The sequence below is a fragment of the Culex pipiens genome, chromosome 2, assembly GCF_016801865.2.
Source record: "Culex pipiens pallens isolate TS chromosome 2, TS_CPP_V2, whole genome shotgun sequence".
Taxonomy (NCBI): Eukaryota; Metazoa; Arthropoda; class Insecta; order Diptera; family Culicidae; genus Culex; species Culex pipiens.
This window is the reverse complement of record NC_068938.1, coordinates 135,408,621-135,433,894: the sequence shown is the minus strand read 5'-3', so window position 1 is coordinate 135,433,894 and position 25,274 is coordinate 135,408,621. Positions and strand designations below refer to the sequence as shown.

Here is a 25,274-nt window from a genome sequence, read left to right as displayed (position 1 = left end):
AAAAACACGTGAAACTTAAAAAAAAATATTTAACGGTGCACATCAACCAGAGCTTTTGCACCAAGATTTTTGTTACAGATATTTTAGTATTTTCGAAACTACGGGAACTATCGATATAATTTTTTATTCATCCCGTAAAGTACTGTCTACTAAGCGATTTACAACAAAATTGGCCTATTTTTACAATCGGATTGTTACAGGATTGGGTCCGTAAGTTTGGCAATTTTGGTATAAGAAGACAACAACTTCCTTGGTTGCTGTGCACCCTTAAAAACCTAAGAAATAAAAAAAACTTTGATTAAAATTTTAACCAACCTTATTTGCAATTTCAAGATTTTTAAATATTTTCAAAGCGTATTTTTTTTTATTCAGAACGAAAAACCTTTGGATTTTTTTCCGATATTAAAGTTATCCGAAAACTGAAAATCAAGCTTTATCTATAGTTGTGGTACCCATAATCACACAAAAGTTTAAGGGAATCAAACATTTGGAAACAATATTTGAAATGACTGAATGAATTTGAATTAAAAAATATTGGATTTCTGGAGCAACATTTGAAAGGGGCGGTACGACATTGCTCTTACGGCCTTTCCTCCCATTTAAACGCGTGTAATGAAAGGCCGTAAGAGCAATGTCGTACCGCCCCTTTCAAATGTTGCTCTGGATTTGTTTTTTTTTATTCAAGCAATGTGGCAAAAATGGAACAGAAACATAACTATACGTCGAAATCAAACACTTTTTCATATTGGCTTTGGTTGTTGTTTAAAGTTAGATGTTACCTTTTGTTTGATAAACATAGTCAAAAATAAATAACAATCTGTTGATTCATAAAATTATAAAAATATAATAAAAATTTGGGTCAAATGCATGCCACCATAATCATTCAATATTTATTATAATTTTTAATGTCTTAGGTCTTAAATAGCCTTTTTATTTTCATGTAGATTGAAATAGTGAAAGGAACCCGAAATTTAAAGTTAGATGCTGAAAACGAATTGAGTGAAATTAATTTCAAAGGTGTACAAAATATTTAAAAATTACTCAAGAGTTAGAAAATATTTTTCCCGACTTTTCCCGACATTCTAAAAAATCACAAATTCCCGACTTTTTCCCGATTTTTCGTAGATTTTTGCGAATTCCCGACTTTTTTCCGACCTTCCCGATTTCCCGACTTGAGTGGCCACCCTGTTATTTTCAAAAGTCGAAAAACAACAAATTTTTCGCTCAAATCAAAGTTTTGGTTGCTTTATTTTGAAAGCTTTACAAAAAAAATTAATGAAATTTTGGATTGCAAATTTGATTATACTTTAAAAATGAAGTGAGATTTTTTTTAATTGAATTGATAATTTGGCGCAGAACGTTTGTTTGTACTTTAGTATGGCTCAAAAGTTGCCTTTTTCGGTGCCCAAAACAAATAAAAAAAATATCTAAAAGAGGATTTAATAAATACGAGAATTTTTAATCATTATCTACAACTTTGCCAAAGACACCAAATCGATCAGAAAATCACTTAAAAAGATTCAGATTTTCATATATTTACTTTCTATTTTTGTATGGGCAGCTGTCAAATTTGAAATAATCATAGAACCTCAACCTGCAAAAAAATAATAATAAAAAAAAACTAATTTCAAACCATATTTTCAAAGAAAAAAAATAATAACCGAAAAACATCACAAAATTCGCAATTTATTATCACAGTTATGTAACTGTCCCTAATTGCAAAATATCAATGAATTAATGACAAAAATGTCATTAAATTGTCGTCTTTTTCCGAACTGTAGTCCCAAAAGTAATAATTTGTAATAGATAGATAAAGCGTTAAGCCTTAGTAAACATTATGCAATGTGTTCTACTCTTAATAGTTAACAATCCAAATGTTAATTACATGTAAGTTTCAATTTAAAGTAGTATTTTTTGCCTTCTGATTTTTTCGGGAAATTTTATAAAAGAGGGGGGGGGGGGGTGGTGGCAAAAAAATTGAAGTAAAAATGGGATGGGCCTAATCATTGCAAGTAAATTTCAAACCGAACTTGATATCATTTAAAAATATAGCAAAAATTTGTTTCCGCCCGGGTTCGAACCGGGGACCTTCTGCGTGTGAAGCAGACGTGATAACCACTACACTACGGAAACCGATACAAATGTGGCATCCAAAACGTATTTTGGTTTTAGTATGGTGACATAACACTTAATTTTACCCTTTTAACTTGATTTTAGTCAATGTTACTTAAACTATTTTGCTTTTTACATCAAAAGTGGTCACAATCCAGTGGCAGTCGAGTCATAAATTTGCGTCTAATAAGATAATGAATCCAAACAAATGTTTTGCCTTGGTTATAGCTAAGACACAAACTTGCAACAAGAATAATGTCACAAATACTGCTTAATTGATACTTTTAAGAGCGTGATTTGCACTTGTGACATGTCACTGTGACAATATGCAACTTGCGACATGTCACTGTGACAATTGGCGACTTATGACATATCGCTGGGAAAAATTATTCTTGTCGCATGTGTGACTGTGACAAAATCTATATTTTGGAAAAAAGAAAACTCCCACAGTTCTTGTCTGGTAATTAAATTGCATTCAAACTTACCTGTAGCATAGGAATGTAAGGTTTTCTTCAAAACAATATAATTAAAAACGATGAACGTACACGCAGCATGAATATTTTTATTCAAAATTCGACAATATACCTAACAACCAGAGGGAAAATATATGTTTCTTTAATTTCAATCTCCTTAAAGCTTACATATTTTTTAGTGAAAGTAAACACTTTAGAAATAATTCCCTGCCAATGATTTCTCACAATATACGAGACACATTCCATTCATAATGCAAATCACAAATATTTTCATCTGGGTGTATGTGTGTTGAGTCTTTCACGATGTTGCATGCCTTGGACACTTATAAAAAGGACTTGTGTTTTGTTTTCTTGTGTTGTTGTACATATTTAGTTGTACGCACTTTGCCACGTATTCTTAACCAAGATTAATCGATCGCCATTCACTGTTTCGCTGCTATATGCTTTGTAAGGTGTTTTGATTAGAAGCTAGATTTGTAATAATGACTTTTCCGTCGTGTTTAGGGGTTTTAGAGCAAGTTGCATCTTCACTGGGCATCACCACCGATGTGCGCATGCTGCTGGGGCACGAAGTTTACGACCTCTTGGAAAACAAGTTCTAAAATTGAAGATTGGTTTAATAACACAAAAAAATTAAGATTTTTTTAAGGTTTTACCTTTCCATTTTTCCACGGGCAAATCCATGTCCTCAAAGCTCTGATCATATAGCGAGGATGTTGGTTCGTCAGTTGGATCGGCGTATTTCTCCAAATATCTGCGTTGATAAAACAATAAAACTTAGGCAAAAGTACTCAACTAGTAATTTCGAATCTTCTTACGGATGAGCTAACGCCTGTTCGGCGGTAATACGCTTATCAGCGTCCAGTTCCAGCATCTTCTCTAGCAAATCGATAGCCAACGGGTTGGCACCTCGAAAGACGTCACTAAAGTTCCGTTTCTCCGTTTTCGGTAGGGATCGAATGTAGTGTCTTGCCTAAAATTATGCGAAAAACGTTAATTTTAAGTGTCTTGACTTGCAAATAATTTTAAATAAAAGGGTTGATATTCTGATTTTGAGCACTGCCGTGGAAGCTGATGCGGACAACACATACCTCTTCGCTAGTGATCTTTTGCATCAGCTCGTCTCCGGGTGTCCCGCAGAAGAACATGATGCGCGTGAGGTGATCGATGTCTGTTTATTTATTTTTTTTCGATTGATCGATCAGTGCGTTTAATTTTACAACGAAACGAGTGCGCAGAGCATTATGAGAAGGAGAGCGCGCGCATCAAACGATTCAGTACGAGTTAAGGGTCTTTGATTTGTTTGCGAAATTTTGATATGTTAGAAAAGTTTGAGGTGTAAGAGTTTTGGAGCCAAATATAAGTTAAAAAGCATAGCATTCCGATTAGTGCGAGAGGTATAGGGAAACAAAGGATTTTGAACCGATAGTCCAATAAGAAGGGCAATAAATGAATTACAAAATAAATTTAAAGAATTATTATAACTTATAAAATATAACATCAACTGTTAGAAACAGTTTTTCTTCAGTTTGTATGAATTTTGGGATTTTTACTCTCAGTTTCCTTTAGTATCAACAAGAGAAAAGCAAAAAATAAAATATACCATAAATTTAAATAAAATCTCCCAAAAAGGTTTGCGATTTTGGATATAGAAGTTCATGTATCAAAATTTCAATCAACCAAATTTGTTGCAATTCAAGTTCAATCCAACTACGCTACATTTTCCTAAAAATGTTACGCCCATGTCTTGCAACACGTCTCAAAACGGTCGTGCAACATTGCTGCGACATAAGTTGAGATACGTCACGCCCAAAATAAAGTTGCTTTCCCTTGCCACCATAGCAACCTTCGCCCAGAGCAGTGACGCACGATGTATTCTTGTCGACCCATCTTCATCGGCCGAAATAGCTCAGTTGGGAGAGCGTTAGACTGAAGATCTAAATGTCCCCGGTTCAATCCCGGGTTTCGGCAAACAGTTGTTCTTTTTTGATGAATTTGATTTAAATTTTGACTAATCAAACATAGTTTGAGTAAGTTTGGGCGATTTTATCTTTTCTTTGGCGTGAAATCTTCAAAATAAAATTGCATCTGCAAAAATAATGTAAAAAGGCGTGAAAAATACCATTCAAACAGAAAAATTGTATACAGCAACAACACCGACCGAAGAAGTTGTTGATATATTCAGGCATTTTATGGGACATAAAAAGATTGTATTAATGTCTCAATTACGAACCGGCGGTACCCGGCGTGCTGTTCTGCCAATATATGGACTGACGAATGAAGCGAAGGCACGATTATAGAAAACCAGATCGAGAAAATATGCTCTGTAGTAGGGCGGCAGTGGTGGAAGGAGGGGTCAACCCCAAGAGGGAAAAGAATGTTGAAAGTACCAACAACAACCCCATGCAAGAAGCGTGTGCTGGCATCTGAAGCGTAGGTACTTGGCGAGAACAGTTTTACAGAGACTGGTAAAGATCGAGGTAAACATTTACAGTTGGAAACCTATCACAGGTACACTCAGTTGTGTAAAGAAAAAACTAAAATTTAATTCGAAAATATTTCTACATTGGAATTTAAGGGTCAATTCAAAACTCCATTCTTAGAAAAATAACATTCTAAACTGACTCGTAATTCAAAATTTTATTTTTAATATGTGGATTTGTTTTGTTTACAAATCTGTATATTGAGAAGGGATCGATCCAATTTTTTTTGGAATTGTTGGAAGAGGAATTTAGAAAGAATTGCAAATCTTAAAAAATGACCAATTTTTTAATTGACCATTATTTATTGAACTCTAGGACGAGTTGTTTTTTCCAAGCAATTGTTTTAAACAGATTTTTTAAAGAGTTTTGAAAAACACGCGTAATATTATCAACTAGTGGTGGGCGAAAAAAAAAGCGAGCCGCTCAAAAGAGCCGGTTCACCAAAAAGAGCGAACGATTCATGGACTACAAAAAAAACCCCGTATCTGTTTGGAACTCCGGTTCAAGATCGATACATTTTTAAACTTGGGTCTCTTTTAAGTTTAAAAATATAGTTTATTGAATTTCAAATCAATTGAAGAATTAATTTTTTTTTGAGGACTGAAAATGCAATTTCAACTATTTCAATGCTTATAAATTAATTCACAAAATTGTCAAAAATATCTCACTGTGTGATTTTTAACCCCACCCTGCAAAAAAACCACAAAACACATTTAGCTTTCTTTGAAATTACCTACTCCAAAAATAAAGTTTGAATGATATTAGCAACATCCTAGATTTAAGTCGACTAAAAATCTTGACATATGACCGCTAAGACCAATGGTTTGCAAGCTAATGTTCTAGTTTTTAGTTTTTTTTTTTAAATAAGGGTAGTGCAAATATTTTTTTTAAGGTTTTGTCGGACCCCCTTCAAAATCGGTCCGAAAAATCAGGGGACAAACAATTTTTTTTTTTTTCAGAAAGCTTCAAAATTTTAATTGAAAAAGAAGTCTAATGAACTTAAAATAATTGGTATGCATTTTCCTGCGTTTAAAATCAAATTTAGCGTATATGAGATCCATCAACTTCACCGAAAGGTATAGTCTTCCGCGGAAAGACCAGCTGGGGGAAAACGCCCAGCAGCACAAAGCGCGTGTCAAGTGCGCCAATTGTGGTGGAAACCACACGGCGAATTTCCGTGGCTGTGCCGCGCGGAAAAAGTACATCAAGGGCAGGACAAGAAGAAGAAAGCGCTAGCGTTCCGCCAACCTCCGAAGACTTCGAGCTCGACCGCTGCAGCAGCTGGCGGAGGAGCGGTTACATTGACCAACCCAGCGTTCCCTCCCGGTTGGGGAGGTTCGTACGCTAGAGTAGCCGCTTCTGGGGGCGGTTCTCCCCCGGGACAAGCTGATGTTACCGGTGATGATCTCTTCACGCTTCCTGAGTTTTTCGCCCTAGCTGGAGAGATAGCCACGCGCTTTCGTGCCTGCCAAAACAAGGCAGAACAATTCCAAGCTCTCAGTGAGCTGATGATGAAGTACATTTACAACAGATAAGCTGCCTTGTGCAGCAAAGTTTTTCGACGTCAAAAGACAAAACATACTGTGATTTAGTTTTAAGCTTTTCTATTTCTATCCTTTTCCTTAGCAAATCCAGAAGGTTTTTTTTAATTTTTCCTTCTCTTGCCAAATCCATTGTTAGAATATCCAATTACATCAAAATGAATTATAGTTCAAATCAAAGTTAAAAGGAACTCCAAAACTCTATCAGGTTAAAAGAAATACGGAATTGTAAATTTATAATTAACAAATAAAATAAATTGAATTGAATTGCATTGAGATCGATCAACACATATTTTATTTTTTTTTGTGAAATTCCTTTGTACAGTACTTCAAAAAGTTTTTTTTCGACAAAAAAAATTTCGTCCATACTTTGATATTTTGATTTCTTTTTTATTTTACTCGCTCAAAAACGATATTTTTATCACATTCCATGAAAAAACATGAGATTTTCTCACAAAATGACATAAATGACATATTTATAAGTACTGCTCTGCGATATTCTCGATATGAACTTGAACTTGAATCATTCGAATATACATACCAAAAAAATTTCACGTTCACAGCTTGGAGATATGAACATTAATAAAATAAATTTTAATTTATGCTTATTTGTCGTTAACGTCACATTGTGAGAAAATCTCATGTTTTTTCATGTAATGTGATAAAAAATATCGTTTTGAGCGAGTAAAATAAAAAAGTCCAGAATATATGCCTTCCCGTTTGTAATCATAGTAGCCAATGTTTTATGCTAAAACGCTTATATACTGAGAATTTTGAAAATTCGTCACTCTTTGTTCACTAAAATGCAAATATCTCGGCTTTGCGTGGACATAAATTGAATGTTGAAAAAAGCAAAATGCACGCCGTGAAATTTCTTATAAGCTGCATGCATTAGTTTTGTCTGCAAAATATTTTGGCTCGTTTTTGGGAGTGATTTTTGAAAAAAAAATCACCAAGAAATACAATTTTTCTCCCTAAAACGCCCAGCCATGTCCAAACACAAGCTTTTATGAACTATGTCTGTACAGGAATTTGTTCAGGGGACATTAAACTATAGCTTGAAGCCCAAGGCGACCACATTCGAATGACTTTAGTATGATTGTTACGTGCATACCAATCTACCATTCTAGGGGTGGGCACCAAAGTTTTGACAATTCTTAATTTTTTTTTTTGGGCGGCCTACTCCGCATTTATTTTAAAAGCAACTTCAAATTTTCATCAAATAAAGAATTTTAATTTAACTTGGTCTATATTTTATACAACTGAGTGTCGGTATGTAACAGCTACATCTATATTAGCTGCACGGCTTTCTGAACGGAAAGAAAAATGCGCACCATACTTGTTAGTAGCTTAATTAAATTTAAATATAGCCAAAGGGGGAAAAAAAGATTGCAGAATTCTACAGGGATTACAGGGAAAAGTCGAACACAAGAGAAGCAGTTTCCCACAGCGCACACAGCAGGTCAATGTTAGATAACACAGGTGTAAAACCTAAAGCAAATAAGATAATAAAAAAATAAAATAAAGGTAGAAACATTACTCACACTTTCCGAGGAGATTTTCGCCATGAATTCTTCGTTTGGTGTTCCCAAAATCTCCATGATTAGGTTTAATTGATGGATGTCTGTGTATGGATTTCAAGTTATACGACCGCAAAAAGGCGCCAAGATTTATGAGTTAAAAGAAAATCGCACGTGGTAAGTTACGAACAAGTTGTTTTCCTGCTAGTTTATTTGGAAGGGCTGCTGCATTGTGCACGAATGATTTGGGCGGTTTGGGCGGTTCTGAATGTGTTTACCCGCGGCTTGCCGGTAAACAAGGCGGAGAATGTGTGTGTTGTGGTTATTTTCAAGAATTAAAGTCGAATTAGCTCTGGTGAATCGTGTGCTGCACCGGATGGATGGATTGATGGACCATGGTGACGTATGGAAGCCGTTCCCGGAAGTGGAACTATTAGAAGTTGAATGTTTACCAAATCACAGAAAATGTTTGAATGTTTTAATGGAGGATTTTGTTGTTGTAATCATGTAGAAATAATCAATGTTTTATAAAAAATATCTTAGATTTTGCAGAGATTTTTTAAAACCTATGTCAAAATCATTACATTATGTTTCTAGTATGTTTGTTAAATCATCATAACTCAACTCGACAGTTTTGATGTTGAAGTCTTTCAACGCTTCAATTTCGTCAAGATATGGTAGATTTGAGCTCCCTGAACAAGCTCCAATCGACACAATTGAATTTAAGTGAATTCCCTGAAAAAAAATCCAACTGTGAATTTCGCGTACAAATGGTATGGAATCATCTTAGGCAAGCATGCGCACCCACGTTTATCTACACAGAAAAAAATATGTGAATTTACTCGACACGGAAAAAAATAATCACATGTAAATTCAGTTGATTTAAACTTGAGATTCGACGTAAACGGTTGAATCACATGTAAATTCATGTTTTAACGTATAATATGTTGCTAATTTACATCAAATTGCATGTAAATTTCAATGTTTAATGACGTGCAAAAGTGTTACGTCATAAATGATGTAACAATCGGATATATTTTTTTGTGTGTATGAGGGTAGCAAAAAAGGGGGTGCACATGGTTGCTTACAATTTTATTTATTGGTTTGTGTTTTCCAAACACAGCATTAATCTCAAGTCATTGACAACTTAGCAACTCATAACAGATTTCCTTTGTCCTGGAGATGTCTCAATATATAATAAAATGACGTTAGTTAGATTTTCCAATGCCATTAAGGTTATGTCTTGAGACTCTTGAGTATAACTGCTGAATATAATTTAACAGTAACTGAAATCAGCCTTAATTTTTATAAATATGTGTCCTTCTTTTTAAATTATTTTCTTTGAAGAATTATGCATTGTTGTAATCTGGGTCCTCGTTAAAAAAGGATTTTCACTAAAACTTTTCAATTTTTCACAAAGCCAGGTTCAGGTATTATGTAAATGGTTTCGAATTTGAGGAAATTAATCTCTCCCAATTAGAACCATTTGAAAAATGTGTTTCAAAAATTATGAAGAGTTTTGTTTTCAACAAATTAGCATTTTCACGGTTGTAACATGTCTTTCAACGACGATTTCGATGATTTGATGAAATACGCAAGTTTTAAATGGATCAAAAAATCAATAAATTGTGCAAAAAGCGAAGGCAAAACAATGCATTTTTTTCTACGGAATGGTTTCCAAATCATAAAGAAAGCCATCGATTGATTCGTATGGGAGGTGAAAAGTGAAAAGCCATCCATGCACAAGCGCCACTTCGCTGGGATGAAGTTGTATGACACAGGTCGAAGGCGGAATTTGACATGAAAAAGGGTTCAAAACAAAAGACACATCATAAAGCACACACTTTACACAAATGAAAGTTATGAACATTACTGTACAGTAAACATGAGGAAGTGGTGCAAAATGGGCAAAATAATGTGCTTCCTGAAAGAGCCGGTAATAATTAAGGGGAAATCTTTTCGACAAAAGGATACGGTCCGTGCCGGGGAAGAGCGTCCGGCTGGTCAGCAGTTCGGCCATGATGCACCCGACGGACCAGATGTCCACCGTTTGGTTGTAGTGCATCCAGTTGAGCATGATCTCCGGCGCCCGGTACCACCGGGTCGCCACGTAACCGGTCATTTCGTTCTCCGTTGGTCGGGCCAGACCAAAGTCGAGAATTTTAAGCTCGCAATCTTCGTTGACGGCAATGTTGGACGGCTTTAAATCCTGAAATAGAGAGAGATAGAGCGAGAAAAAAAAAACACAAATCGGTGAGCACTTGTAAAACTCATTAACTGCCCCCAGTCGGTATTGATTTCTTGACCCAACGACCGAATGGGTCGCGTGGCCAAAAGGGGGTAGTAAACCCTGCGGGTAGTGTGAGGCGGGGAAAAAGTGTCCAGACGTAAATAATAATGGGTAATTTGCTTTCATGCTAAGGCAGTGTGGCACCAGTGAACAGTGGGATTTATTAGAGCTTTAGATATATTTTAGATTGAAATAAATAATCTTTTTTTTGCAAAGCTGCAAAGTCTCACTTGTGAAATGTTTGTAAAATTTTCAACAATATTATAATGTTTATATTCTCAAAGTCATCAAAATTATCGATAACTTTTTAAGTTAACAAAGGTTTATTATGATTTTGTGACAACTATGAACTTTACGATACTTGGAAGAGTGCAGATTTTTTACAATTCCACTCCAGTTTAAACAATGACCAGTTGATAGCCTAAGTTATGTTCAGGATCCACAAAAAGAAAAAAATAATAATGGTATAAATGTTAAACCTATTGTTTACATATCCCAATTATCGATTCCTAGGCAACTTGGGCTTGGGCTTTCATACAAATTTGCTTGAAAGACATTGAAGATTAGACCGATGTTGCTGAGATACAGCCTCGGGACTATCAATAAACCACGTGGAAACGATTGGCGATTGGCTACGCTTCATACAAAAAAGATTTGTTTTGTATGGAAATCGTCCACGAGGGGTGGGGTCTGAGATCTCAAAAAAGTGTCCACTAGGGTGTAATATGGTTGTATGGAAAAAAATAAAGTTGTCCAAATTTAACGAGCACAGCAAATTTTTCAATTCCTTTTAGGGTCCTAAACAACTCCCTAAAGTTTGGAAACGATTGGTTTAGTCCTCACTTTGCGCAAAGCGATTCAATTTTCTATGGGAATTTGTATGGGAAAACCATTTTTTTTTGATTTTGATATTTATAATATATACGAATTTGTTATTACACCCTAGTGTCCACGTGGTTTATGGACGGTCCCTCCTGACAAAAGCAATCAGAAAAAATAAGTTTTAAATACATCATAAAAATATTGTCGATTTTTAAAGTGACAATAACTCAGCAAATATGCGTCAGACTTTATCGTAAAAAAAAATTAAACTGTCATAGCATTTTCTTTTTCCATTTTCCAAATATGTATTTAACACTGTCCGAAGTGTTAAAGAATTGATCAACTCTCAAAAGAATCGATCAACTCTCTCCTTTTCTACGATGATCATCGCCTATTCAGATGATTGCACAGCGGTGCAGATCGCAAAGTTAAGTGGAAAATGAATTTTCAAATAAATGGTGAAGTTTTGAGAAGAGTTGTCGCAAATGGAAAGGGGCAACTTTTGGTTTGGTTCAAAATTAGGGTGGTTCACCGATAGGGTAATTTTGAAAATCTAACTTTTCAGGAAATATTTTTGGGATTTTTTTCGTCTTCTAGAAAGTTGTTGGGCTCGCCAATCCAAGCAACTTTGTCGAAGATACCAAAATTTTATCTCGCAATCTATACCTTCTTCGACCAAATTTGGAAAAAGCGTCTGAGCAAACCTTAAAAATCAGTTTTTTGAACTTGGCAATTCATTGTTAAGTTTTAGAGAAAAATGTTGTTCGAGGCACTTTTAGAGCTCTGAAAAACGAACATTTTTATTATTTGACACTAGCACTATTTATAAACGTTGAAAAAATCCCAGTTGTATTTTTACATAGAAACCCAAAATATGACCAAAAATCGCTTTTTACACTTTGGTTCAATTCTGACAGATTCATCCAGGGCGAATTTACATGGAAAAGCATATAGTTGGACAATTTTCAAATTTCGTTAGGGTGGTCCCATACACTTTTCCCTTGAAAATAAGACATTTTCAAATGAAGATATCTCGAATTTAAAGAAAAATACTAATACTAATACTAATGATTTTTTGTCATTTAAGAGGCAGTATTTGTAAATATTGCTCGGTTTGTTCTAGAGGTCGTATCGAGGTGCTCCGATTTGGATGAAACTTTCAGCGTTTGTTTGTATATACATGAGATGAACTCATGCCAAATATGAGCCCTCTACGACACAGGGAAGTGGGGTAAAACGGGCTTTGAAGTTTGAGGTCGAAAAAACCTAAAAAATCTTAAAATTGCTCGCATTTCCGTAAAACTTCATCAATTCCAACTCTCTTAGATGCATTCGAAAGGTCTTTTGAAGCACTTCAAAATGTGCCATAGACATCCAGGATTGGTTCGACTTTTTCTCTTAGCTTTTGCAAATTACTGTCAAAAATAGATTTTTTTAAAACCTTAATATCTTTTTGCAACAGCCTCCAACACCCATACTCCCATAGGTCAAAAGATAGGTAATTTCATGCACTATAAGCCTACGGTATTAACTTTTTGGCCAATCGCAGTTTTTCTCATAGTTTTTCATTTTTTCTAGACCAAACATTTTACAACGTTAATTTTTGCCCTGTAGGTCGCCATAGCGGCACTTTTTGGTCTCAATTTTGTCATATTCGGAATCCTCGGACAATTTCACGTAAGTTAGAAGTACTGGAGTTGTAATTTAGATTTAAAAAAAAATTAAACAAAATATTTTTGAAAAAAGAAATAGATCTTATTTATCCTATGATCAATACGTCAAATGCTGTATCAAGTAGGCGAAAACCTGTTTTACCCCTAATCCAACATATTGTTAAAAAATATTTTAATTCATTCTAAATGGCAATTTTTCCAATCAAATTTACAACTCCAATACTTCTAACTTACGTGAAATTGTCCGAGTATTTCGAATATGACAAAATTGAGACCAAAAAGTTCCGCTATGGCGGCTTATAGGGCAAAAACCAACGTCTAGAAAAATTGAAAAACTATGAGAAAAACTGCGATTGGCCAAAAAGTTAATACCGTAGGCTTATAGTGCATGAAATTACCTATCTTTTGACCTATGGGAGTATGGGTGTTGGAGGCTGTTGCAAAAAGATATTAAGGTTTTAAAAAAATCCATTTTTAACAGTAATTTGCAAAAGCTGTAATGCCAAATTGTGACCCTACCTTCTTTAACAATAACTCTTTTACTTTTCTTGAAAAAGTTTCCATCATTAGAGCGCCATCTCTTGGTGGGAGGTAGGGAGATTACTGAAAAGCTTCGCGTGAGATCTCTACTATACGTTCCACGAGATCTCATTTAACTGTCGAGTGACCTACCAAATTTGCCTAAAGAAATAAAGAAATACGATTTAAAAGGAAACGGGAGCGGGACTCGACCTTTATAAAAGAGCCCGAAAAAACTCCTCACAAAGGCCCCGTTTTCCCTGATGCCAGAATGAGATGGAACTAGCCTCCAATTTGCTCCATTTCTGTGTGAGAGCGATCTTGTCGAGGCCTTTAGATCCTCGCGGGACTTTTTCTATCTTTTCACGTGAAGACCGTCAACCAGTAAAGTTGCTAGACCGACCTCTGTGGCACTAAGTTAGTTTAAAGTGTCATTAGCCAAGGATTGACTAGGGCAAACCGGGTAGAAAAGCCTACCGAAGCTTAAAACCTGTAACAAAACCGTAAGATTGTGAATTCCTGGTGTAAATGTTAAGAAAACTTAGAATGTTTGCTCTTTAGGCCCATTAGTTAATCTCCGGCATCTCCTCTGACCTTCGCGGGTGTGTTCTTTGCGACTTTCCGAAGGTAAGAAGCCCTGGCGGCATCAATTGTGAAGATTTTGCGACTAAAACGTGTGAATTAACGTTGGACAGGTGAATTTGCCCACCTCCCAGCGTGGGTGCGAGTTGGGGCACGACCGATTGCCAGCCGAACATCACGATTGGCCCGTTCGCGGACGAGCATTGCCGGTGAGGCACGCGGATTGGCCTCGTGGAGGAGATTTGGCCCATTTGAGCACCGCAACGCAACCTAGGACGCTCAAATTGTAGGCCCGGTCGGCCATCTTGCGAATATTGTTGTCCGATTGTCGTTTGGAGGCAACAAAACCATCGAAACACGTGCTCGCCATCGTCCAAAAGTGTGAACACGCGGTGATTTCGAGTGCTTGACGACCACTGACTGCGAGCGACCAGCCGATACGCTCATTTTCCGGCTTTGCAACCCCCTTCCGGTCGCTCAGTGGAAATTAGGAAACTTTTCACGTGAAATTCTACTCCTCAAACGTCTGAGGACTGCGGGTGGACTACCCGTCGGGAGTAACCGGTGCTGTCGCAGCGGAGACCAGGAGCTGGGTCGCGCGCGGAAACGTCGCACGCTCGAGGAAGCGTACTGCCATCTGGTAGTAAAAATCGGAAACCGGCTTGCGCAGCGCGTGCACACGCGCGTGCCTACCTGTGCCATACCTGGCGCGGGGCATCGCGATCGAGATTGCCGTTGGAGATTGCCGTTGGAGATTGCCGTCGGAGTGTTCCGGTCCCTTCGCCCAAGGATTAAGGTCAGATCTGAAAAGTTATTTTTTTTTTACCCTGAGCTCAAACAAACTTGTTAGTTGGTAAGATTAGGCGTGACGTCACAACCCATATTGTTAAGCTAAAACGCAATATAAGCCTAAATGGTGGTCCGTCAAACCATCCAGCGTGTTTGGTAACTGAATTGGGTGGCCGATTTGCGTGGACAACGTGGGTTAAGCGGGTCAAATACATGAATTATCGCACACAAATTTGAGTTTAGTTTCTGATTATTTCTGGCATTATTACGTTAACATCTAGTGCAAATTAATTGGTCCCTCGGGAGGTATCTGTGTTCTGGTGTTTGAGCCTCTATTAACCCGCCCTTAGAGTCTTTGCCGGGTCTCTAAAAACAGCTTCAGCAGTCTCTCGATCCCCGGGAGTGGCGCGACACCTTCGGTGTCAAAACTGTTGATAGTCGAGGAACAAAACAATCCGTTACAAAGCTATGAGAAAAAGTCAAACCAATCCTGGATGTCTATGGCACATTTTGAAGTGCTTCAAAAAACCATTCGAATGCACCTAAGAGAATTGGAATTGATAAAGTTTTACGGAAATGCGAGCAATTTTAAGATTTTTTATGTTTTTTCGACCACAAACTTCGAAGCCCGTTTTACCCCACTTCCCTTTGTCGTAGAGGGCTCATATTTGGCATGAGTTCATCTCATGTATAGACAAACAAACGCTGAAAGTTTCATCCATATTGGAGCACCTCGATACGACCTGTTACACATTGGTGAAAAACTCGCTCTTAAACAATCTCAGTAGGCGGTGTCCATTGTGTATAATGGAATGGCAGCCAGAAATTTTGGAGAAGGATACATTTCTTGACTTTTTTTTGATAAGGTCCTATAAACAAATGTAAACATTGAGTGTATCCCGCTTACTCCGATGGACTTTGACATAAGGTGTGAAAGGGATACACTCAATGTTTACATTTGTTTATAGGACCTTATCAAAAAAAAGTCAAGATTTTATGTCACGAAATTGCTTATCTCTGCTTTTTTGAACCAATACACGGAGAAAAAGCAGTTCCCAAAATCGTGGACAAGCGTTTATGAAATTCGGAACCACATATAAAGTGAAAAACGTACCATGCAATTTGACCACTTTGTTCGTGGTTCCGAATTTGCGACAGTCCACTTTGCCTGATTCCCGTATTGCAAAACGATAACGATTATATATAATATTATATTATCATTCTCGATTCTTGATAAAGTTTTCGATGAAAACCATCGTTTGTTATAACGTATCTAAAGGTGACAATAACTTCAACATATATTTGGTGTCTTAAGGTGAAGCCGTTGATCATTTTCGAAGAAAATTGATCATCACTATAAAGTATTCTGTATTAAATTCAAATTAACGAATTTCAGCACCAAAAGGAATCAGCATGTGCCGGATGTTTAGTACTTCAAGCTACTGAAAGAATTTTCGATATAAATTAGAGCGTCCAATTTCCTGTCCCAGGAAAAAAAATCCCGGGATTTCCCGAAAAATAATATTTCCCGTTTCCCGGGAAATTTGTAAATTTCCCGGGAATTCCCAAAATTTAAGCGGAAGTATACATTTTCCTTACTTTTTGGTCCAATTTTTTTAATATGTACAAAAAATAAAGAGAGAACCTAACTTGATTTTATTCATTTTAATCAGGTTCATTTCAGGTTTATTTCAGATAATATTTACCCTATGATAAGATTTCATTCTATTTTTTTTATTTTTTCACAATTGTTAAGGTGTGTTTCAAGATTATTATTTTGTAAAACATGTACTGGGGTAGGCCACACAAGGTATTGTTGGAAAAAATGTTTTTTCAACAGTTAAAAAAAATAGTGGCGTTGAAAGTTGTATTTAGCATTCTGGGGTGACTAAGATAGACAAAGTATTTGTTGCTAAAATCAGATTTAATTTTACACAAACACTAAGGTTACTGATAAGTTTTTTAGAAGAAAAAAATCAATGTGTAAAATTAGTTAACTTAGTTTATGAGCTTTTCAACAAAATACATATAAATTTTAGGTGAAATTGTTAAAAAGTCAACATTTTGCCTGAAAATCGTTGAAATGAGTTTGGTTTACGGTCTAGAACAAGTTATTTGCCATGAAAAACATAATTTCTGCATGATTTTATTTATTTTTTACTTTATGAGTCAATGCTATTCTTAAACATATTCCCTCGAAATGGTAACAGAGACAAATTTAAACCATTTTTATGGCTGAGAAGCATGGATTTTACTCAATGATTCAAAATTTGATCGAAAAAATAAACAAATAAAAAATTCCATTGATTTTAGTTTTATTTGGTACGATTTGAAAAACAGCATATAAAATTAGAAAATTTTAATTGTTTTGTAAAGTTGCATGACTTTTAAAAGCAGTCAAGCCATTAATTGACCCCCACACTCATTTTGAACATTAATTTTGTTGCAAAATATAAATCAAAAGCAGAATCAGATCAATTTTCGACAAATTTCAATTTTCCCGGGATTTCCCGGGAAATTTGTTAAAAAATTCCCGTTTCCCGGGAATTTTGTAACCCCGGGAAATTGGACGCTCTAAATAAATCAAAAAGGTTTAAAAATTTATATAATTTTGTGATTTAATCATTGACGTCCTAGTTGGCAATCATTGATTAATGACGATTTCCATAACTTTACAAGGAATAGGATGATCTTTACCAAAAGGAATCAGCATGTGTAGGGCACTATTCTAAACAATTTGTTGAAGGAATTTTGTTAAAATATTGAAAGCGACGCAAAATGTATATATTTGAACGAAAAATCATGATAATGATGGAAGTCTTCACGTTAAGTGGAGTCATAAAAAAATGATAACAGATTTCCGCGATCCTTGCCCACTGTTCACCCCAACAACACACTGCACACCGCCACAACGGTGACGATTATAAACCAATAAAGTGAAGTAACCTTAACGGAAAGAACGGCTCAAACATTTAACGACAGTTCGAACCTCGGACCAACTCGGACTCATTACACCACTCACTTACCCTGTGTATAATACCGGCGCTGTGAATGTACTTAAGGCCACGCAATATCTGGTAGACTAGAAACTGCACATGGTCGTCGGAGAGGCGCTGCGTTCGGATGATGTTGTTCAGGTCGGCCCCCATCAGGTGCGTCACCATGTAGACCTGCTGGAACGAGTCCAGGGTGTTCCCACCGGGGTGGAACACGTCCAGCAGCCCGATGATGTTCTCGTGGTTCATGTGCTTCAGCATGCGAAGTTCGCGGTACGTTCGCTTAGCGTGTACCGCCGACTGGAATGGGCGCGCCAGCTTCTTGATGGCCACCTTGGCGTTGTGCTGGCTATCGGTGGCCGAACTGTAATAGACAGCACAGTTAATTACGGGTTGTAACACTCCACCTTTATAGAGATTTACTTCTAGCCGATGGCGACTAGTACAGACGACAGAGAGAGGACTGCGACTGGCTGCTCAGACTCGGACTTAATTAATATGTTTGCCGATGTAATTACTTGGTGACCAACGCGCGGCCAGGTGCCACCATAATCGCGAAGAATGTCGGTCGGTCGGTCCGTTGTGCCGCGGACAAATCTTGGGAGGTAAATCTACAAGCGATCCATCATCGTCACACGAGGTGGTGCAGGCTTCAATTAGGGGTTTGTTTGCAATTAAATAAATTGAGGTACAGAATAGAACTGGATCAAGAAGCCTTTTGAATCTGTAGTGAGTTGATTCAGCAGTTTTTCAAGATATTTTGTAATCAATAAATTAAATTTTATGCTTAGGAAACCGAGCAAACAACCAAATTATAAACGATTCGAATGTCTTTTAAAGAAAAGTATAAATAACCCCCATAAAAGACAATTAAGAACAATGTTTTCAATACCAACCAGTCAATGTCCTTTGAGTGAGCAAATATTTTCGGGCCTTGAGCGAATGAAGCGTTGCTAAATATCATTTCAAATTTTTGCTCAGTTTGTTTGTCGAGCCACTCGTTTGTTCAAACTCAGTGGCAAAAACAGTTGCATGAATTAGCAAAAACACGTCAGATATCGTCGCGATTAAGAAATTTTATTTTTAAGCCAACATTGCCAACGACTTCAAAATTCTTACTCATAAAAATATCAAGTTTGATTTTTTGCAACAATTGCGTTCTAGCTTCATTTTTAATTTAGCTGAAACACCTACTGATATAATCGCGAAATCATGTGATTTCGTAAATCAAAATAAATTATTCTTAGTCATTGAGCCTAATACAGTTTTAATGCTGCTCCCTCGATGGTCTCATTTTAACCTTTTGCGAAAAAAATTACTACAACACTTCGTCAGCATCATCATTATTAATACTCGATTTGAATTTTGTTCACAACTAACTTTAATATCTAGCTCGGAAATAAAATCTAAAAAGAAGCTATCGTTACAAATAATTGACAACAGTAATTGAACCAATTTAAACCCAGATGACCTTATCAACGGGTTGGCTCACAAAGACAGGAAAAAATATAGGCGATCTGTTTTATCTTCATATAGACGGTGTGAGTCAAACAGTAATGTTTGTATTGGAAAATACCTGTAAACGACTATAAAACAGACCATTTCGATCGGGGAAAAGTAAATAGATAATAAAACAAAGCTTGCGAAATTTTGCACAGAAGGCGAATGGTGAGAAATGGGACAGTGTTTACAACTATTGAAATGCATTTTTATAAATTTAAGTATAAGTAAAATACATTTCAAAGTGTTCATGAATTTCTCCAAATATTTAACTTTTTGTTTGATTAAAAATAAATTCTGATTGTATTCAGTTTAGCCGTTGTTTCCTATTTTAAATTATGTTCGATGACAATTTTTATTTAAGAAGATAGAAGTGATGTCCAAGCCAAACGTAAAACCTATACATTTCTTTATTAAGAAAGAGAAAAAGGTTAAAAACTGAAAAGGTTCATCGATTGTCCACGCTTCAAACAACAACAAAAAAATGTTATATGGAAATTGTTCACGAGGGGGGAAGGGGGTGGAGGTCTGAGATTTCAAAAAAGTGTCCACGTGGTTTATGGATGCCCCTTTCACAATGTTCCAGAATGTTTTAGAGCAGTCAGAAATAAAAAAAATATAAAAGAATAAAGACAACCTAATAAAATTTTGAAACTTAAGTTGTAAGCAAATTATGACGAAATGAACCCATTTTTTTAATTTTTTTTTTAAAGGTTTGAATTTGTGGGTGCCTTTCGTAAAAGAAACCATTTTGCATCATCAATTTGCCGAGCTACCGTGGCCGTAAGGTTACGGATTTCGCTTTGTAAGCGGAAGGTGATGGATTCGATTCCTGTCTGGCTTGGCAAAGTCAGATCCTGACTGGTAGGGGATGGGTTTCGACTAGCGGCGTGCTGGATTTCCAATCCAGAGGTCGTGAGTTCGATTATCGTACCGGGATGATGAAGTTTTTTTTATAAAAAAAATGTCCATAACATTTCCCATACAAATTTGGCAGCTGTCCATACAAAAAACGTATGTGACATTTTTTATAGATATTTATTGAAGGCATTTTTTGGTCGGTTTGGTATCTTAGGCAAAGTTGTACACAGTAAACAAAAAATCATGTGAATTTACATTGGATGCCGTGCACATAAAAGGAGCACAGCTTATCCTTTAATTTTACACTGAATACACATCGATTGTAAAATTAAGATTTTCTTTTCTGTGTAGGCAAAGTTGAGGACTGGACGAATAAATATTATTCACGGATTAATCTTTTTTTCTGATTCTAAAAACCCTTTTTTTCCTAAAGATTTATTTCCAAAATAAACTATTTATTTTTTTTTAAATGATTTTTTAAAATTAAAATTTTACAAAAAAAATTAAATGACTTTTTTCAAAGATAGCTTGGCCAAAGATGTTTTGCCTTTTCTGTAATATTCTGAAAAAATGGCAGTATGCCCCCAAAAAAACAAAAAAAAACAAATTAGTGTATTTTTTGGAAATCAATGTATAATGGCAAAAAATTATTTAAAAAAAAAATTCAATTCTATCAGAAATTTTTTAAATCCGAGATGGCGGAGTTGAAGTATAAAAAAAATATATTGTGTAGGGACCATCCACAAATCACGTGGACACTTTTTTTGGAAAATCCAACCGCCCCCCCCCCCCATCGTGGACAATTGCCATACGAATAAAATCTCTTTTGTATGGATAGTGGACAATCGCCAAATGCCCCCCCCCCCCCCCCAAGGGGTGCACGGGCCACGTGGTTTATGGATGGTCCCGTAACTAACTATTTTCAACTAAGGCCGTTGCAAATATTTTTCAAAGTTTATGTCGCCCCCCCCCCCTTCAAAATTGGTCTGAAAATCAGGGGGCAAAAAAAATATTTTTCCAAAAAACTTATAAATTTCCACGAAAATAAAAGTCTAATCAACTGATTTGGGCATGTTTGGGCTTGTTTAAAAATGTTTTCAATTTTTATGAAATTCCAATGTACAGCACCGCAAAAAATGTTTTTTTCGCAAAAAATAAAATTTTCGTTAATACTTAGATATTTTTGAAACTAATGATTGCAAAACAACTGGACAGGTGTATAATGCATTTTAAAACACTTTTTTCATTAAAATGGTGAAACCATGACTCGTAATTTAAATTTTTATACTTTTTTTTATTTTTTTGCCCCCCCCCCCTCGACTTTGGTCAGAGTCGAGGGACATAAACTTCAAAAAATATTTGCAACGGCCTAATCAAATTTGACTCAAAATGGTTCGCAGAACTCGAATTTGATGTAAGAAAAGTAAGAAAAAAACGAAAAAAAATGGTCATGATTTGATTATCCGAAGTTTCCTATAAACCTTCGGATAATCGAAACTTCGGATAATCCAGTCTGGGCTGTATCGTTTTTGTATGAACAGCTGCCAATTTGTATGGCAAATGATATGGACAAACTTACGACGCAAAATGGCATACGGGAACACAACAAGTTTCAGCCAGATTATGAATGCAAAAAAAATCAGATGGCCGAAATCTCATAGATTTCCTCTTGTGCAATTGTTTCGTCACCGTTTATCATCTATTTTCCCTTTATTTTATTTTAATTTCGTTTACTTTAGTAAAATTTATCAACATATGATCTAAAAAGAAATTGTTTACACATTTGTTAATATTTTCATAATGTTGTCTCGTCAATAGAGTAAAAAGAATATTTTTTTAATTTTTAGCAAGTGCCAGTATAAAAAAAATATAATTTTAAATATTTGTACCAGCCTAACAAAACTAAAACTAAACAACATAGATGCACACGAAAATAATAATAAAAATGAAAGAAGATAAACATCAACAAAATTAAAAAAAAGTTTTCGAAGAACAAGAATTGCCCAGTACTCGACTTATCTACACTACACGGAGAAAAAAGAGTTCCCAAAATCGTGAACAAGCGTTCATGAAAATGGGAACCACGAACAAAGTGTTCAAATCCCATGGTACGATTTTGAAAAACGTACCATGGCATTTGAATGCTTTGTTCGAGGTTCCCATATTCATGAACGCTTGTTCACGATTTTTGGGAACTCTTTTTCTCGGTGCATAACCATTATCTTGTATTAGGATTATTTTATAGTGTGAAGTCACGAAACAAATATTAAAAAAAAAATGAAAATTAAAACTATTCAAACTAAGAAAGAGTGAGTAATAAATTGATCTAAATTTAATCGATCATCTCCATTTTACCCTTGCCACATCTAACAAAAAGTTAAACAATCAAACTTTTGTGCGTTTCGCATGTTTCTTTTTCTACTCGTAACATCGCGTATGCAAAACACATAATAACGAATTACGCAAGCGGGCAGATAAAGCCGCATATTATTATCCAAGAGACGGCATTTATTAGCCTCCGAGAGCAGTCGAGACGTCGTTGACGTTGATGGACTAAAAAACGGCTGCCAGAACGATATCGCGATCAGTAAATATAAATTAGTGCTTGTTGCCTTTTTTTTCGCTACTACTTGACCGACCAATTAGAGCCAGTTCACGACTTGGAATCAGCATCGTGACCAAACTTCAACTGTAGCATGTTATGTGCACTTTTACTTCTGGTTTGCCCTTAGTTTATTCACAAAGTGAACGTGCTACAATCTAGCCAGCAATATCAATATTTACATCTCAGCATTGCTAATTCGATTCTTCACATCACACCTTGAGTTCTTCGAAGGGAACGAAACAAAACGGTGTGTGGGTTGGTTGGCAAGCACCATCACAGCACTATACCAACCAGGACCGGTTTCGATGAATGCAAAGGTTGCCATTCATTCCCGTGTGTCTCTGTCAACGCTGTGTGTCAACATCTCTGCGAATGAACATCCCTCGAATGCCAACGCAAACATGACGTCATTAGTTTCGCTAGCCAGCCAGCCAGCCTCTCTCTGAATGTATTAAACCAGATGATGTACAGATTGTCAGGAAGAACAGGGGTGGACGAGACTTACCAAACTTGCCCATAGGCACCACTCCCTACCGGGGTCAGCATCTGGTACTTTTCCGGTACTTCCCATTCCGTTTTGTTGATCTCGACCTTGTAGTATTTCGGCATGACGAAATTCCCACACTCCTCACTTATAACTGCTTATGGGGTTATTTTCACTGCTAATATTCACACCTTATTCCTAGTATAAACCGCTGTAAACAAACTGTTTTAAGGCCGGCGACGAGTCTCTTCTTTGCAGGTAACGATGATGGCTTCTTCTGCTGATAACTGCTGAAATACGAGATAAGGTGGAACCACCGTTTTAATGCGCGTCCAATATCGTCCAGGTTGATAATTTTCCCTAATGAAGTCACTCAGACTGCAAACTCGCTTATCTGTACTTGTATAACCCGGTCAGTAAGCCTTCCTTTTCCCCGCTGGCACAACCCAACAAAGTGTAAAAAATATTGTACAGGTCACACGGTGTCGGTGTTATGCAGCGACTTCTTCAAGCTCAGAAATAGACCAAAAATAAACAAGCTCTCTTCCGCACACACCTCTCTCTCACAATCTTCTTCAAACTACCTTCAGATGTGTATTATATTATTATGGCTTAGACGCGACACCGTCTCCCGCAATAAGTATCAAAAGAAACGATGCTATTTTTGCCTCATTTCCTTCCCATTAGCCATCCAGGGACACGTCACAGAAGTCGATTAACGCCCGGCCGTCACTGATACAAAAAACTATCGGGAATATCCCACACTGAATAGGGGAAATATACCCATTTTAATCACACTAAGCCGTTCGACCAATTCTCATCACTTTTGCCGTTTTCCGCTATTAAATCATCATTTTCAGATTTATCAACAATGAAGAGTTGCTTGCTCACTTTTATTTGAGCAATTTATTACTTAGGAACAGTCAAAAACACTTTATTTAAGCTGTAATTCATGATCAAAGTGCTGATAGGCCGATAATAGAAATAGGCTTAAAAAGGGTATAGTTCCCCTACTACGAAAAAGCTAGTAGACGACACGCGAACTCGGGAAACACTACTCAGTACTCGGTAAGCTGGTGTGAGAACGAACGTCCGGCACCTACATAGGAGAGCAGAACGAACGAACGAACGCGGAACTCGGTACCAGTGCGATGTGGTCAAGACCGAAGCTACGAAGGAACTGAACAGCAGTAGCGAAAGTGAAGATTGACACTAGAACGAAGAGCTGTGGGAAAGGGAATCGAAACTGACAAAGTGAACGTAACGGTGTCAAGGGAGCTGTCAGCTTGCAGTGTCGAGAATAACGGGGGTTGTGTTATTGCGCGGTTTCAGACATGAAACCAAAAAAATCTATTCTCAGTTTGGTTGACGTGAAGACTTCCATCATTGCCATGATTTTTTGTTCAAAGATATAAATTTTGTGTCGCTATTAATATTTTGGCAAAATTCCTGCAACAATTTCTTTAGAATAGTACCCTACATGTGTTGATACTTTTTGGTGACGATGATCCCATTCCTTGTAATGTTATGGAAATAGTAATTAATCAATGATTGCCAACTAGGACGTCAATGACCGCATAATTATATACATTAGGGTGGGTACGTTTTTCAAAAAGTTCTCGGATCAAGTTTTAGTATGGTTCCCCTTATAGGGCATGCCCATAGGGACTTTCATGCCAAATATCAGCCCATTTGGTTGTAAACTGGCTGCGCGCATCAGAGTTAAAGTTTACATGTGAATTACTATGGGAAATTGGAACTTTTTGTTCAAACGCTTCTACAGGTCTGGGAAAATCACGCGCCAACTTCTGGTATGGTCAGGCCTATGGGGAATGGTCTGGAGAACACTTTTCCCGAAGAGAGCATATGGATTCGTTGTCCCTAGACCTGGCGCATCGGCAAACAATCCGATGTCTCCGGAATCAACGGTTTTCCCTCAAAAAGCATTAAATTTTCCTTAGCATGCTATGAAAGCTTGATGAACACCGCGACGCCATACGTCAGGCAGCTAGCACGTGGGTGAG

The 25,274-nt window shown here is 36.6% G+C and overlaps 1 protein-coding gene and 2 non-coding genes across 8 annotated transcripts; 1 reads left to right on the top strand and 2 right to left on the bottom strand.

The window, feature by feature from the left end:
* Nucleotides 1–2,060: 2,060 nt before the first annotated feature.
* Nucleotides 2,061–2,133, bottom strand: Trnav-cac (transfer RNA valine (anticodon CAC)). Its single transcript has one exon. It is a non-coding gene; the product is annotated as a tRNA-Val (tRNA).
* Nucleotides 2,134–2,926: 793 nt separating this feature from the next.
* On the bottom strand, nt 2,927–24,371 carry LOC120417568 (mitogen-activated protein kinase p38b-like). 6 transcript variants are annotated; one of them, XM_052707869.1, is made up of 8 exons: nt 24,354–24,371; nt 23,272–23,537; nt 17,831–18,164; nt 10,104–10,338; nt 8,154–8,233; nt 3,404–3,558; nt 3,242–3,339; nt 2,927–3,183 (listed from the first exon to the last, which is right to left on the bottom strand). In XM_052707869.1, exons 2-8 carry the CDS (start codon nt 23,373–23,375, stop codon nt 3,113–3,115), a joined length of 1,077 nt encoding a protein of 358 aa, XP_052563829.1. In that variant the 5' UTR covers nt 23,376–23,537; nt 24,354–24,371; the 3' UTR covers nt 2,927–3,112. The 6 variants fall into 6 exon arrangements, with proteins under 6 accessions (XP_052563829.1, XP_039435601.1, XP_039435602.1 ...); XM_039579667.2 differs by lacking the exon at nt 24,354–24,371 and adding an exon at nt 23,807–24,015 and having other exon boundaries at nt 23,272–23,540; XM_039579668.2 differs by lacking the exon at nt 24,354–24,371 and adding an exon at nt 23,807–24,015.
* Trnaf-gaa (transfer RNA phenylalanine (anticodon GAA)) lies at nt 4,484–4,556 on the top strand. The gene has a single exon. It is a non-coding gene; the product is annotated as a tRNA-Phe (tRNA).
* Nucleotides 24,372–25,274: the final 903 nt, after the last annotated feature.